General features: G+C 45.3%; 1 protein-coding gene across 2 annotated transcripts in view; it reads right to left on the bottom strand.

Annotated features, from left to right (window-relative positions):
- Positions 1–16173, bottom strand: part of KIFAP3 (kinesin associated protein 3) — a 161879-nt gene that overhangs the window by 111315 nt on the left and 34391 nt on the right. For both annotated transcript variants that reach the window (XM_082265121.1, XM_082265122.1), the window contains exon 6: positions 2703–2802. In XM_082265121.1, coding sequence (XP_082121247.1) covers positions 2703–2802 — 100 coding nt within the window. The remainder of the gene's footprint in view (positions 1–2702; positions 2803–16173) is intronic.

Raw genomic sequence — 16173 nt, 5'->3', positions numbered from 1 at the left:
TTTATTGTGCAGAAAACTGCCTAAACTTTGCAGGTAACTGCGCAGAAAAAATCTGCACATTGTGGTGTGAATAGGGCACATAGAGAACCATTGTTTTCTTGCAGTACGCATGCAGAAAAATTCACACCATGTTGTGAATGAGGCCTTAGTGTTCAGATTGTAGAACTGATTCTGTGGACAGCTGTTAAACAGATAAATCTGCACTCCAGGTAGATATAAATGACAGTTCTTTATTAAGCTGATGAATTCTCTGTGGTTTTATGGACCATCTCCCAGGGCACAATGCCTGATACACTTCAGAGCCTATTCCATAGTATTTTCTAGGTGAATTTATTACAAGGTAGATAACAAAGTCTTTACAAGGTAGATAACAAGGTCTTTAATCAACCCTCCCCAATTATTCAGGCTTGGGACAGGCATGCAAAATGTGATAACACATGTGCATAGCCAATTAGTACACCCATACTAGGGCCAAATAACCTACCCGCAAGTCTTTGAAGTGTGGTAGGAAACAAGAGTACCTGGGTAAAACCCAGGCAAACACAAGGAGAATATGCAAACTCCATGAAAACAGCTGAACTAGCTGAAATTCAAATGAAGGACCTCATCAATGCAAGGTATACAGTAAGTGTTAATTACTATGCCACAGCCTCTTGCAATCCCCTATACAGCAGTACTAGGAGAGAGGGGGGCGGGACTGGGAGCCAATCTGATGTGTTTCATGCAGATGTGATGACATGCAACATGCTTAGAAGAGAGGGCAGAGTAAGCAAGATATAACATTATCAGTCTGTTGAAGCTTTCTCATGGTCAATTCTTTGAAAGCTGGGGTGGAGAGATGACACCACTATGTTTCTTTTAGGGCTCATTCACACATTCATTGATACCATGCGTTTAATAAGCAAATGTTCAGAATTTCAAAGCCTCACAACTGCCCTTCAACGCCTGCTGTGAATATTACAATGGGCACCACAAAGTGCAGTAAACACATAATCGCTACCATTGCATTGTGTTAAAAATTAAGCAGCATGGCAGTTTCATTAGGCATCGATGCTTGTCAGTAGAGATGGGCTTTGGCATGTTCGGGATCCTAGTCTCAACCCAACTGCCCGATCCCGCTAGGAAGCCAACACTGCACACCGCCAATCACACTTTGTGGGACCTTTATTGCAGGTTCACAGACAGGGAAATGCCTGTGATTGGCGATGTGCAGTGTCGGCTTCCTGGCAGGATCGGGCAGGTGGGTTGGGACTAGGATAAAATTTAATGGTAAAATGGCAACTGAACCATAACAGAACCTAGAGCATTTATGGCGTGTTAGCAAAGCATTTATAAAATGTTAGCTGGGCACTGGGGAAGACGCAGTAAAGGTTCCTTTATCCCGGAATGTACTGGGAAATAATAGAGAACAAGTATAGAGCAGTTCCAGCCACTTCCTATTTGTACAAAGCAGCCATATGAAAACACCATTTGCTTCTGTGTGAAGGAAAAGGCATCGAGCCAGCCAGCAATACTGAAAATGCCAGGCAGGAGCAGAGGCTTTTTTGTTTCAGCAATGCTGAGCTGGAACAAGCCAAGTGTCAAAGAGCTCAAAGTAGAAAAGCAACACTTTCATGGGTATTTATCAAGCATTCTTGAAGCTTTTTCAACACTTCAAAAACACATCATAAATGCTATAGGTGAGTTAATGAGCATTTCTTCATTTTTCATAATCAACACATATGTGAAAAAGCCCTTACAGTATAAAAATAACAAAGTAGGTGGTGTCATTCACCTGGTAGTGCTGCCTGGCAGGGCTGTATAAATTCAGAATGAAAGGAAAACAGATTCCTATATATGTATTTAATCTGTGTATTTAGTGGTTTGCCTTGAGATTGGCTTTTAACGTTTTCGGTCAGTATTATTCTTAATACGAAGCTAATACAGTGAGAGGTAATAGTATCCAACACCCAGCTGACACTCTAGTAATCCCACATATTTGCAGCAGCTTCCCAAATCCTCCCATCACTGTTTAAATCCATAAAAAGCTTCGGCATCCCTGATAGTCCGCAAACTTGTCCACCACTTCCTGCATGCTGCACATTCCTATGGGCCCACTGGTGTGATTGTGCACATGCAGTTGACGTGCGTTTTTCTATCTGCTTTTGTCTTGTCAAGTCACTTCCATCTTTCTTACCTTGGGCCTCTATGTGCACTGTGATGCCTTTGCATGCGTTTTTTGCACGTTTGGGGTGCAGAAAAATGTGGCATGCTCTACTTTTCTGCACTGCACTGAAATGATGTGAACTTTACCCATAGGATAGCCTGGATTTTGGACTGTCTAATCCAGTTGGAGTGCAGTCCTAAATGCATCCAAATGCATCCCACTGTGTCAGGTGTGAAAGGGCCCCTCTAGGTTTGTATGCAAGCAATTTGGGCCATCCATAATATTATTGATCACGTGTTAATAAAAAGCTGTTCTGCACACCGAGAGGGTCTATTATGAAAAATAAGGCCCTATTTCACAACAAAAGTACAGTATTTCTGAACATGCAGGGGTGGAATGGTAGAAAAAGCCCAGTGACAATAAGTAGGAAGATTCCACCCTATGAGGTCTGGATATTATCAGGGATCACATAATATTATGAACCCATTCGATTTTAGCTACTGTATTCTACTATGCAATGCAGCACTGACCATGCAATCAAATGCAAGATACTTACCTGGAAAAGCAGAAAAAGATGTAAATGATATTAGTAGCAAGTTCTACACTCTGTTTCCAGTCTTCCCTTAACACTCTCGCTAGGGCTCCCAGGGCAGTTTCTAAAGAAGTAAACAAATTATCTTGACACATATCACACTGGATCAAATTTGTTTTTTTTTTTAAATATCAAACTGGGTTCAAAGAACCGCCATATACAACTGATGCAGCGCAATGTAGACTTCACCAACCTTTGGTACTTGACTCCCAAGTTTTTTTTTTTTCCCATTCTCATTTTTTTTAATTCAAATTTCATTTGTCTCAAAGAAACAAAAGATGTTAGAAAAATGACCACATTTCAGGGAATGAGCGTACAGTGCCATATCCCGAGTACTACAGAAACAACATATGAAGGATCACCTTCAAAAATAAAATAATTTTTTATTTTTTTCCAACTTTAAGTTACGTTTTCAGTTAAAATAAAATGAATTTTGAGGCACCATACTGAAATTATGTGTAAAAACATTGAGATTGAATATATATATATATATATATATATATATATATATATATATATATATATTTAATTTATTTATTTATTCACTAAGTTATTATATTTATGGTGCACTTATTTAATATTTAATATTAGTATAGAGTCCTAGGCGCAGGTGCATAACCCCCTTCCTTTACCATACTGAAATGAACCACACAATTAAATAAAAACAATTCATATATTCAGTTCCAATTAAAACAAACAGTGCAATATTGCATACCCACCCCATAAAAATGAGATGTAATCATACACCAAATATTAGAATCAATAAATATGCATGGTTTTATATAAAGTGGTTGTAAAGTCAGAAGGTTTTTTTATTGTAATGCATGTATGCATTAAGATAAAAAACCTTCTGTGTGCAGCAGCCCACCCCTAATACTTACCTGAGCCCCATCTCCATCCAGCGATGTTGCAGGATTGTCTCAGCTGCCTGGGACTCTCTCTCCTCACTGGCTGAGACAGCAGCATGGCACCATTGGCTCCGGCACCATTGGCTCCAGCACCATTGGCTCCCGCTGCGGCCATTCAGAGTCAGTGAGCCAATGAGGAGAACCAGGGCTCCCTGTCTGAATGGACACACGGAGCAGTGGCTCGGGTGCCCCCATAGCAAGTGGCTTGCTATGGGGGCACTCGGTAGGAGGGAGGGGCTAGGAACACCAAAGAGGGACCCGAGAAGAGGAAGATCTGGGCTGCCCTGTGCAAAACCACTGCCCAGCGCAGGTAAGTATAAAATTTTTGTTAGTTTTAAAGAAAAAAAACTGAGACTTTAATATCACTTTAATTGTGTGGTTGATTTCAGCAAAGTGCCTCAAAAATCCCTTTATTTTTGAAGGTGATCCTTCATATGTTGTGTCTGAAATACACACATTATATCTCAAAGCAGTATAAAACCCAAAAACAAAAATGTAATATATTTCAGCATACCAATCATTGGATGTGGTGGCTCCATTAGTTTTCATCTCCTGTATTATACATACACCCCTCTGGATGAATGAGCAAAGGGGCAGGCAGCATTTTCCATATGGGGGCAGGGAAGTGCTAGATGTACTAGCAGTTTTAAATACCTGACCTCCAGTTAATACTTCATAATCAGTTAGGGCAGTTGCACACGGGCGTAATAATTTACTGAAAGAAAGCCTGTGAGTAATGATGAGCATATGCGAGTAAAGGTGCGTAAGCGTATATATGAGTAAAATTCATTGACAGTGTTGTAATATATTCATTTATACTGGTGTAAATATGTTTATAGACAAGTAAACATACGGATGAAGTACATTACTGCATTCAAATGTAAAAATGTAAATTTTTGTTTTACTGCTCTGTACTCAATGCTGTATTACTGATCTTTACTCAGCCATGTGCATGATTTCACAGAAAACAAATCATCAGTTCATAGCCATTCATCCCATTTCATATCAGTAAACTTTTATTTTGGATTATGGAGGCCACTGTGCTCTTAGGAACCTTAAGTGCAGCAGAAATCTTTTTGTAACCTTGGCCAGATCTGTGCCTTGCCACAATTCTGTCTCTGAGCTCTTCAGGCAGTTTCTTTGACCTCATGATTCTCATTTGCTCTGACATGCATTGTGATCTGGAAGGTCTTATATAGACAGGTGTGTGGCTTTCCTAATCAAGTCCAATCAGTATAATCAAACACAGCTGGACTCAAATGAAGGTGTAGAACCATCTCAAGGATGATCAGAAGAAATGGAAAGCACCTGAGTTAAATATATGAGTGTCACAGCAAAGGGTCTGAATACTTAGGACCATGTGATATTTCAGTTTTTCTTTTTTAATAAATCTGCAACAATGTCAACAATTCTGTGTTTTTCTGTCAGTATGGGGTGCTATGTGTACATTCATGAGGAAGAAGAATGAACCTAAATGATTTTAGCAAATGGCTGCAATATAACAAAGAGTGAAAAATTTAAGGGGGTCTGAATACTTTCCGTACCCACTGTATATATATATATATATATGTGTGTGTGTGTGTGTGTGTGTGTGTAAAGTAGTGAGTGTACAGCTTGTATAACTCTGTAAATTTGCTGTCCCTTCAAAATAACTCAACACACAGCCATTAATGTCAAAAACGCTGGCAACAAAGTGAGCACACCTCTAAGTTAAAATGTCAAAAGTGGGCCAAATTACCCATTTTTATCATGTGACTCGTTAGTGTTACAAGGTCTCAGGTGTGAATGGACAGAAGGTGTGTTAAATTTGGTGTTTTCCCCGTCACTCCCTCATACTGGTCACTGGAAGTTCAACAAGGCAAAAAACTCTCTGAGGATCTGAAAAAAAAAAAAAAGAATTGTTGCTCTACATAAAGATGGCCTAGACTATAAGAAGATTGCCAAGACCCTGAAACTGAGCTGCAACATCATGGCCAAGACCATACAGCAGTTTAACAGGACAGGTTCCACTCAGAACAGGCCTTGCCATGGTCGACCAAAGAAGTTGAGTGCACGTGCTCAGCGTCATATCCAGAGGTTGCTTTTGGGAAATAGATGTACGAGTGCTGCCAGCATTCCTGCAACAATTGAAGGGGTTGGGGGTCAGCCTCCCGTTGCTCAGACCATATGCTGCATTGCATCAAATTGGTCTGCATGGCTATTGTCCCAGAAGGAAGCCTCTTCTAAAGATGATGCACAAGAAATCCCGCAAACAGTTTGAAGTTCTGAAGACAAGCAGACTAAGGACATGGATTACTGGAACCATGTCCTGTGGTCTGATGAGACCAAGATAAACTTATTTGTAGATGGTGTCAAGCGTGTGTGTGGTGGCAACCAGGTGGGGAGTACCACCTAAAGTCAAGCATGGTGGTGGGAGTGTCATGGTCTGGGGCTACATGAGTGCTGCTGGCACTCGGGAGCCACAGTTCATTGAGGGAACCATGAATACCAACATGTACTGTGACATACTGAAGCAGAGCATGATCCCCTCCCTTCGGAGACTGGGCCACAGGGCAGTATTCTAACATGATAATGACCCCAAACACACCTCCAAGATTACCACTGCCTTGCTAAAAAAGCTGAGGGTAAAGGTGATAGACTGGCCAAGCATGTCTTCAGACCTAAACTCTATTGAGCATCTGTGGGGCATCCTCAAACGGAAGGTGGAGGAACGCAAGGTGAACTTCCAATGACCAGTATGAGAGAGTGAGAGCGATAAAACCAAATTTAACACACCTGCTCCCCATTCACACCTGTAACACTAATGAGTCACATGATAAAAATGGCTAATTTGGCCAAATTTGGACATTTTAACTTAGGGGTGTACTCACTTTTGTTGCCAGTGGTTTAGACAAAAATGGCTGTGTGTTGAGTTATTTTGAGGGGACAGCAAATTTACACTGATATACAAGCAGTACACTCACTACTTTACATTGTAGCAAAGTGTCATTTCTTCAGTTTTGTCACATGAAAAGGTATAATACAATATTTACAAAAATGTGAGGGGTGTACTTCACTTTTGTCAGATTATATATATATATATATATATATATATATATATATATATATACACACACACTGCTCAAAAAAATAAAGGAACACCTTGAAAACACATCAGATCTCAATGGGGAAAAATCTCATGCTGTATATCTATACTTACTAATATGGACTGGGTAATGTGTTAGGAAGGAAAGGATGCCACGTCGTTTGATGGAAATGAAAATTATCACCCTACAGAGGGCTGAATTCAAAGACACCCCAAAAATCAAAGTGAAAAAATGATGCAGCATCCACGGTGTCGGGCAGTTAGCACAGGGCCCACTAGAGGACGTCGGGCCCTTAGGCCACCCTCATGAAGTCTGTTTCTGATTGTTTGGTCAGAGCCACACCAGTGGCATGCTGGGGGTCATTCTGTAGGGTTCTGGCAGTGCTCATCCTGTTCCTCCTTGCAAAAAGGAGCAGATACCATTCCTGCTGATGTGTTAAGGACCTTCTATGGCCCTGTCCAACTCTCCTAGAGTAACTGCCTGTCTCCTGGAATCTCCTCCATGCTCTTGAGACTGTGCTGGGAGACACAGCAAACCCTCTAGCAATGGCAAGTATTGATGTGCCATCCTGGAGGAGTTGGACTGCCTGTGCAACCTCTATAGGGTCCAGGTATCGCCTCATGCTACCAGTAGTGACACTGACCTTAGCCAAGTCCAAAACTAGTGAAAAACAGTCAGAAAAGATGAGTAGGGAAAAAAATGCCAATGGCGTTTACCTGTAAAACCATTCCTGTTTTGGAGGTTATTTCATTGTTGCCCATCTAGTGCCCCCGTTGTTAATTTCAATAACACCAAAGCAGCTGAAACTGATTAACAACCCCCTCTGCTACCTAACTGACGAGATCAATATCCCAGGAGTTTAAGTGACGTGATGCCATACTCTTTTAAAAGCGTTCCTTTAATTTTTTTGAGCAGGAATATATATATATATACACATATACACACACACACACACACACACACACACACATACACATACACACATATACACAAACAGTGCCTTGAAAATCATAACCCTTAAAATTTTCCACATTTTGTCATGTTACAACCAAAAACGTAAATGTATTTTATTGGGATTTTATGTGATAGACCAACACAAAGTGGCATATAATTGTGAAGTGGAAGAAAAATGATAAATTGTTTTTAAAAATCTTTACAATACAATACTTTGTAGAACCAGCTTTTGCTGCAATTACAGCTGCACGTCTTTTTGAGAATGTCTCTACCAGCTTTGCACATCTAGAGAGTGAAATTTTTGCCTATTCTTCTTTGCAGAATAGCTCAAGCTCTGTCAGATTTGATGGAGAGCTTCTGTGAACAGAAATTTTCAAGTCTTGCTACAGATTCTCAATTGGATTTAGGTCTGGACTTTGACTGGGCCATTCTAACACATGAATATGCTTTAAACTAAGCCATTCCACTGTAGCTCTGGCTGTACTTTTAAGGTCGTTGTCCTGCTGGAATGTGAACCTACACCCCAGTCTCAAGTCTTTTGCAGACTGTGAGCTGTTGCGGAACTACAACTCCCATCATGCCTCTGGCTGTGGGAGTCATGCTTGTAATGGTCAGCCTTGCAATGCCTTGTGGGACTTGTATTTCCACAACAGCTGGAGGGCCGCCAGTTTGACACCTGTGCGTCTAACAGGTTTTCTTCTAAGATTACCCTGTATCTGGCTCCATCCATTTTCCCATCAACTCTGACCAGCTTTCCTGTCCATACTAAAGAAAAGTATCCCCACAACATGATGCTGCCACCACCAGGTTTCACAGTGGGAATGGTGTGTTCAGGGTGAAGTGCAGTGTTAGTTTTCCGTCACACATAGCGTTTTTCTTTTAAGTCAAAAAGTTCCATTTTGGTCTCATCTGGCCAGAGCACCCTTTTCCACGTGTTTGCTGTGTCCCCTACAAGGCTTCTCGCAAACAGCAAACGGGACTTCTTATGGCTTTCTTTCAACAATGGCTTTTCTTCTTGTCACTCTTCCAAAATGGCCAGATTTGTGGAGTGCATGACTAATGGTTGTCCTGTGGACAGATTCTCCCACCTGAGCTGTGGATCTCTACAACTCCTCCAGAGTTTCCATAGGCCTCTTGGCTGCTTCTCTGATTAATGCTCTCCTTGCCCGGCCTGTCAGTGTAGGTGGACAGCCATGTCTTGGTAGGTTTGCAGTTGTGTCGTACCCTTTCCATTTTCGGATGATAGATTGAACAATGCTCCATGAGATGTTCGAAGCTTGGGATATTTTTTTTATAACCTAACCCTGCTTTAAATTTCTCCACAACTTTATTTCTGACCTGTCTGATGTGTTCCTTGGCCTTCGTGGTGCTGTTTGTTCACTAAGGTATGCTATCTTCACAGAACAGCTGGATTTATAATTAAAAGCAGGTGGACTCTATCTACTAATTAGGCGACTCCTGAAGGCAATTAGTTCCAACAGATTTTATTTGGGGTATCAGAGTAAAAGGGGCTGAATGCAAATGTACGCCACACTTTTCGGATATTTGTAAAAAAAAATTTGAAAAGAATTGATGATTTTCCTTCCACTTTACAATTATGTGCCACTTTGTGTTGGTCTATCATATAAAATCCCAATAAAATATAATTACATTTCTGCTTGTACCATGACCATAACAAAAATGTGGGAAATTTCAAAGGGTATAAATACTTTTTTAAGCCACTATATATATATATATATATATATATATATATATATATATATATATATATATATATACACACACACACACAGTATATCACAAAAGTGAGTACACCCCTCACATTTTGGAAAATATTTTATTATACCTTTTCTCATGTGACAACACTGAAGAAATGACACTTTGCTACAATGTAAAGTAGTGAGTGTACAGCTTGTATAAGACCCCTTTCACACAGGCGGACCGTTCAGATCCGCCTGTCTGTTTTTTTGGCGAATCTGAACGGTCCCCCCATGCATCTCTATGGGGGATCAGATGTCAGCGGAGGTCCGCTGACATCCGATCCGATAAATCTGGACGAATGGAAACCCTATTTTCCATCCGTCCAGCGGATGGGATCAGATGAGAACGGACCAAAGGTCCTTTCCCATCTGATTTCCCCCATAGAGATGCATGGGGAACTGACAGCTGTGTCTCCGCACACAGCACGGAGACACAGCTGTCATCCTCCTGCTCAGCGGGGGATCGGCGGCTCGATCCCGCTGAGAAAAACGGAATCCGTCTGACCGACGGAGAGTGTGAAAGGGGCCTTACAGTGTCAATTTGCTGTCCCCACAAAATAACTCAACACACAGCCATTAATATCAAAACCGCTGGCAACAAAAGTGAGTACACCCCCAAGGTAAAATGTCCAAATTGGGCCAAATTAGCCATCTTCCCTCCCACGGTGTCTTGTGACTCGTAAGTGTTACAATGTCTCAGGTGTGAATGGGGAGCACAGGAACTGTCAGGCAGATATGGTTAGAGAATTAGGGCTCTTTCACACTATAGCATATAAAAATGCTATATGCGGTTTATAAAAACTTTTGGAAAGTGCAGCGCATATATTGTGTTTTTGATGCGTTTTCCGAATATATTACATCACTCACTCCCAGCATGGAATGTATATCCTGGACATGTGAGCAAAAGATGCATTAAAAACAAAGCACGGTGCGTTTTTGATGCATTTTTAATGCGTTTTTGATGTGTCTCTATTGATTTCTATGGAAGGTTCACTTTTATGTGCACTTTTTAGAAACTTTTTGAAATGCATCACACATGCAGTACACAGATGTGAAAAGGTACATTGAGGGAAAAACTTTTAAAGAGCCTCTGTCATGCTACAAAAGGTGCTTTCTAGCGCAGAAAAAGTGCATAGGTGTGAAAGAGCCCTTCGTACCCAACACATATAAAATGAGAGGATATCGAACAAAAGTCTCATTGATTACACTGATGGATACCTCCACAAATATTTCAGAGCAAATGACTAGAGAAAGTTACATTTCCCGTAAACAAAGTGTTTAAGGGAAAAAGTTCTAAAGGGTTCCAAAGTTAAAATGTTTTTTAACCCTACTGCATTCCCTGCATTAAGGTAAAAAATGTTTTAGGATTTGCTGTGCCCCCCTCTGAACACTCACCTCACTCCTGAATTGATCCAGCGCTGTGCCCGACTGCATTCTTCTCTCCTCTCTCTCTCCCTTCAGTGGCTTACATGCAGCAGCAGCTACTGCCTCCTGCTGTTGTCAGTCATATTCAGTGGAGAAGGAGCGGGAGCAGGGCGGAGTCACACTGTGTGTGTCAATAGATACACACAGCTCGGTTCGGGATTTAGACTGCATGTCTGTCCCCATAGCAAGTGATGCTATGGTGGCAGACAAAGAAGAGAAGGAGCTGAGAGCACAGGCGGGGGACCATAAAAGAGGCAGTTCGGAACCGTGCACAGAGCAGGTAGGTATAACTGGATTTTTGACTTACCGTAAAATCCTTTTTTCTTAAGCTCATTGACAGACGCAGACTTCTTGATTAATATCAGTAAGGATATACTGCCCCCTACAGGAGTAGGACACTAGGCAGGAAAAAAGTTCTGGCCACACCTATGGGCAGTCCCAGGGGGTATATCCTCTCTCTCCCTGCTATAGGATGTCAGTTATGTAACAAAGCAGTGTCAGAGAATTCAACCCAACCCAACTCAAAAATAGAGGGGCGGGTCCTGCGTCTGTCAATGAGCTTAAGAGAAAAGGATTTTACGGTAAGTCAAAAATCCAGTTTTCTCTGTCGCTCATTGACAGACGCAGACTTCTTGATTAATATCAGTAGGGACGTCCCAAAGCAGTGCCACAAATGAGGGGTGGGATAACAGAAATAAAAATCCAATCCAGAAGGCCCAACCGGAGCCAACCAGAAGCATCAAGGACTCATCGAACAAAAGGATGAGACCCAACTGAAAAAAACAAAAAACCCCCGAGGTAGACCAACGGTCCCCTCAAACAGCGGCCTGCAAAACCTTGCGGCCAAAAGAGGCATCCGCCGATGCCAGCACATCAACTTTATAAAATTTTGTAAAGGTATGAACCGACGACCAGGTAGCCGCCTTGCAAAAGTGAAGCACCGACGCCTGATGACGGAAGGCCCAGGAAGAACTAAGAGCCCGAGTGGAGTGCGCCTTAACAGGGAACGGAGGAACCCGACCCTTAATAGAATAAGCCTGCACCACCGTCTGTCTGATCCATCTGGAGATAGTCGCGGCAGACGCAGGCAACCCCTTTCTAGGGCCATCCGTGATCACAAAAAGTGAATCAGCCTTACTAAAAGAGTCAGTAGTAGCCAAGTACACCCTGATCGCCTGAACCACATCCAAGGAGTGTAACGCAAACTCCCGAGGATGACTGGGCTTAGGACACAGGGAAGGCAATACAATATTCTCATTCAAATGACACTCTGAAACCACCTTAGGAAGGAAGGATGGATTCGGAGGAAGAACCACCTTATCCCTATGAACCACCAGATATGGGGAACGACAGGACAATGCGGCCAGTTCCGACACCCTGCGTGCAGAAGTGATAGCCACCAAAAAGGCCACCTTCTGGGATAAGGTAAGCAAGGGAATCTCCCTAATATTTTCAAAGGGAGGTTTCTGGAGAACCGACAACACCAAATTAAGATCCCAGGGCGGCAAGGGCGCGCGCACCGGAGGAGCCAGGTGCCGCACCCCCTGGATGAAATTCCGCACCAAAGAATGAGTAGCCAGTGGCCTCTGGAAGAAGATTGCCAATGCTGAGACCTGACCCTTGATAGTGCTCAAGGCCAGCTTCTGCTCAACCCCCCCGTTGCAGAAAGGCCAATATCCGAGCCACCAAGTAAGAACGTGGAGGAAACCCAAGGGATTCACACCACGCGATATAAGACTTCCATGTGCGATGATAGACCTTTCTGGAAGTCGCTTTCCTCGCTTTAATCAGAGTAGGGATAACTGAAGCAGACAAGCCCCTGTCCTTCAGCACCTGGCTCTCAACAGCCAAGCCGTCAAAGCCAGTGATCGTAAAGCAGGATGGACGATCGGTCCCTGAGACAGCGGCTCTTCCCTGAGAGGAAGTCGCCAAGGAGCGTCTGTGACCAGCCTGACCAAGACGGCATATTAGGCCCGATGAGGTCAATCCGGAGTCACAAGGATGACTGGAATTCCCTCCGCCTCTATCCTGCGAAGAAGTTTCGGTGACAACTTGAGAGGAGGAAGGGCATACAGCAGCTGGTACTGCCCCCACAGAGTATTCAGTGCGTCTGCGGCATCCGCCAGAGGATCGCTGGCGACAACCCTCTGCATCTTTCTGTTGAGCCGAGATGCCAACAGATCCACGTCCGGGGTGCCCCAATGAAGGCACAACTGGTGAAACACCACTGTCTGAAGAGGCCATTCCCCTTCATCCAAGGTCTGACGGCTGAGAAAGTCCGCTTGCCAATTTTCCACACCCAGAACGTGAACTGCAGACAGAGCCGGAACAAACTGTTCCGCCCAAAACATGCCGGCCACTTCCATGGCCGCTAGAACACTCTTGGTGTCCCCTTGATGGTTGACATAGGCCACGGCCGTGGCATTGTCCGACTGAATCCGAACCGAGCAGCCCTGAAGATGCTCGGTCCGGTGAACCAGGCAAAACCTGATCGCTTTAAGTTCCAACACATTTATCGATAACCTGGATACTTTCGGAAAAAAGGGCTTCCCCTGACTGAGCATCGGAGACCGAGGCCCCCAAACCAGAAACTACCTGGTCCGCTCGCTCAGCTGGATCCGATTGTCCAGGAAATCGGAATTCCAGTTCCATTTGAGAAGAATCTCCTTTTGGAGAGTCCACGTATGACACTGAGCCTGTGGAGACTCCGCACAGAAGAGGAGGTCGTCCAGTTAGCCCAGGACCGATATACCCTGCTGCCGCAACAACGCCAGGACTGGGGCTCAAACTTTTGTGAAGACCCGGAAAGCAGAGGCGAGACCAAAGGGTAACGCCACAAACTGATAATGGTCCGCTCCCAACGCAAAGCGCAGATACCGCTGGTGTCCTGCGTAAATGGGAACGTGAAGATAGGCACCCTCTATGGGCGCCATTTGCATCCAGTGCTGCACTGCCCCCAACAGAGCCATTAGGCGATTCGGGGACAGTCGCATATTGGAAGGGAAGAACCGCACCGGTAGAAGCGATCGCAACTCGATCTTGTGTTCCGACCGTATGACCTCGTGAACCCATTTGTCTTGAATACTGTAGAGCCACGGGCCCGGGAACCGGCGAAGACACCCCCCCACCCTTGATCTGGGTGGGGGCGCACCTTCAGGCTGAAGAGGTCTTATCCTCAGGTCTGGAAGGACTGGATTTTGCTTACCAGACCAGGGTCTCTTAAAACCCCCTGGGGGGGGGGGCTTTGGAGGACTTTGCCTTATCGCCCGCCCCGGAGGAGCGAAAAAACTTCTTGTGAGCTGTAAAGGAAGGTCCCTGTCTGCGACGAGGTTCCTTACCCTTATTAGCCTGTGGTAGAAAGGTGCTCTTGCCCCCAGTGAGATCCTTAATAATCTCATCCAAGGTAGCACCAAACAGGCGATCCCCCTGAAAAGGGAGATCAGTCAATGCTTTTTTGGAAGCCTGATCCGCCGACCAGCACTTTAACCATAGCATGCGCCGGAGGACCACCGCCGAGATCGACACACGCCAAAGCAATGGGGCAGTGCGGCGTCACAAACAAACTGTAGCCCCTGCACTATTTGCTCCAGCAACTCCGGCACGGCAGGAGGGAGACTTCTCCCCTCCAAGCTTGGCCCATTCCATCAATGTCTGCGAAACCAGAGCAATGTTAAACACTGGCCTTAAGGCCGACCCTGCCAGGGAGAATATGGAACGGGACACAGATTCCGCCCTACGGTCAACTGGATCCCGAAAGGACGGGGAATCCTCCACCGGGATAACCGTGGCCTTATTTAGTCTGGAAACCGGCGGATCCACCAAAGGTGGCACCCTCCATTTTTTAAGGAGGGACTCTTCAAACGGGTAGCGCCTAGCAATCTGTTTAGGCATCCCAGGGAGTCGTTTTGGATGGGCCCACTCATCTTTAATAATATCATCAAAGCATTTGGGAAAGGGAAACACCTTTTCCACCTTGGAGGGCTTGCGAGTGCCAAAGGCAACTTCCGTCTGAACTGCCTCCACTGGTGCAACCTCCAGTTTTAGGGTCTCCCGGACTGACATAATCAGTGCGTCCACCAGTGCCTTGTCCTGTGCTATGGCAGAGGCAGGAAGATCATCCTCACTGTCAGAGGAGCGCGGGACATCAACCCTAAAGGAGGAACCCGCAGCAGCAGCGACCGGCTCAGGATCAGAGTCTGAGGCATCAGAAAAGACAGGGGTAGGCGGGGTCGTTTTTTAGCCCCCCGTCCCTGACAAGCCACCTCCACCTGGGACACAAATGACTCCAGGACCGCCGAAAGCGCATCAATGGTGAGTGGAGAATCGGAGGGCCCTGCAGCCACCTCAAAGGGGATCAGATGGGGACTCATGTGCAGCAGGGTCCATGGCAACGCCAGGGGAACCTGTCAGCCAAAAATGACAAAATTGCAAAAAAAGAAAAAAAAACTTTTTTTTTTTTTAAAAGAATCCCCCAGCACTACAGCGCCCCTCAGTGGTCACGTGCTCGAGACCCCCGCAGAGAGAGAAGAGAGACCCCCAAAAGGCTCACCACCTGATGCACCAGAGTTCAAAACAGGACTGCTCTCAGCGCTGTCTATCTGACAGAAAGTCCTTATGGAGTGATTTTCCCGGGTCTAGGGAGGGGCTCCGCCCCCTTACACGCCCTCAGTAACTCCTACAGCTGCTCAGCTCTCAAGCAAGATGAGCTGGGTGTACCAAGATGGCCGCCGCCTATGCAGAGGACATGAAGGCTACAACAAAATGGCGGCCCGCGGAAAAATGGCGGCCTCGTGTGGTCCGCAGTGCCAACAGGGGACCCCCGTGTGCCTACCCTACGGATCGATCGGTAGATGGGCCTGAAAGCACAGGTAATAACCCCCCCGCACGATCGTTTTTAGGGCAACACCGGCGGCGCCCCCCACCGCCCCCATATGTGGCCTGTAACCCACTGGTGAGGGGGGCAGATAGGTGGGGGGTGCGTAACAGGACAGAGGGGAACCCGGAATCATGAGGGTCCGACCATCCCGGGGAGGGGCCCGCGTCCACCCCAAAACCCGTCAGGGGGAGAGGGGGAACATTCTACTCACCATACCGGAACAGGCGGGCGCCAACTCCTGACAGAACCCCTCTCCACCGAGGTGGGGGGGGCTGTCGGCCAACACGGACGCCGTGACTCAGATTCAGACTGGTCGTAGGCGACCTGGCAAGACGTTTAACTCGTGGGGCCAGTCCCCGCTCAGTGGGACTATGTCGCGGCCGACCCAGCGCGGAGCTAGGGCCTGCACGCGCTCGTAGGCCGGCT

The sequence above is a fragment of the Pelophylax lessonae genome, assembly GCF_965119305.1.
Source record: "Pelophylax lessonae genome assembly, chromosome: 8".
Classification (NCBI taxonomy): Eukaryota; Metazoa; Chordata; class Amphibia; order Anura; family Ranidae; genus Pelophylax; species Pelophylax lessonae.
The sequence above is the reverse complement of the archived record's forward strand: the minus strand, read 5'-3'. Positions and strand labels throughout refer to the sequence as shown.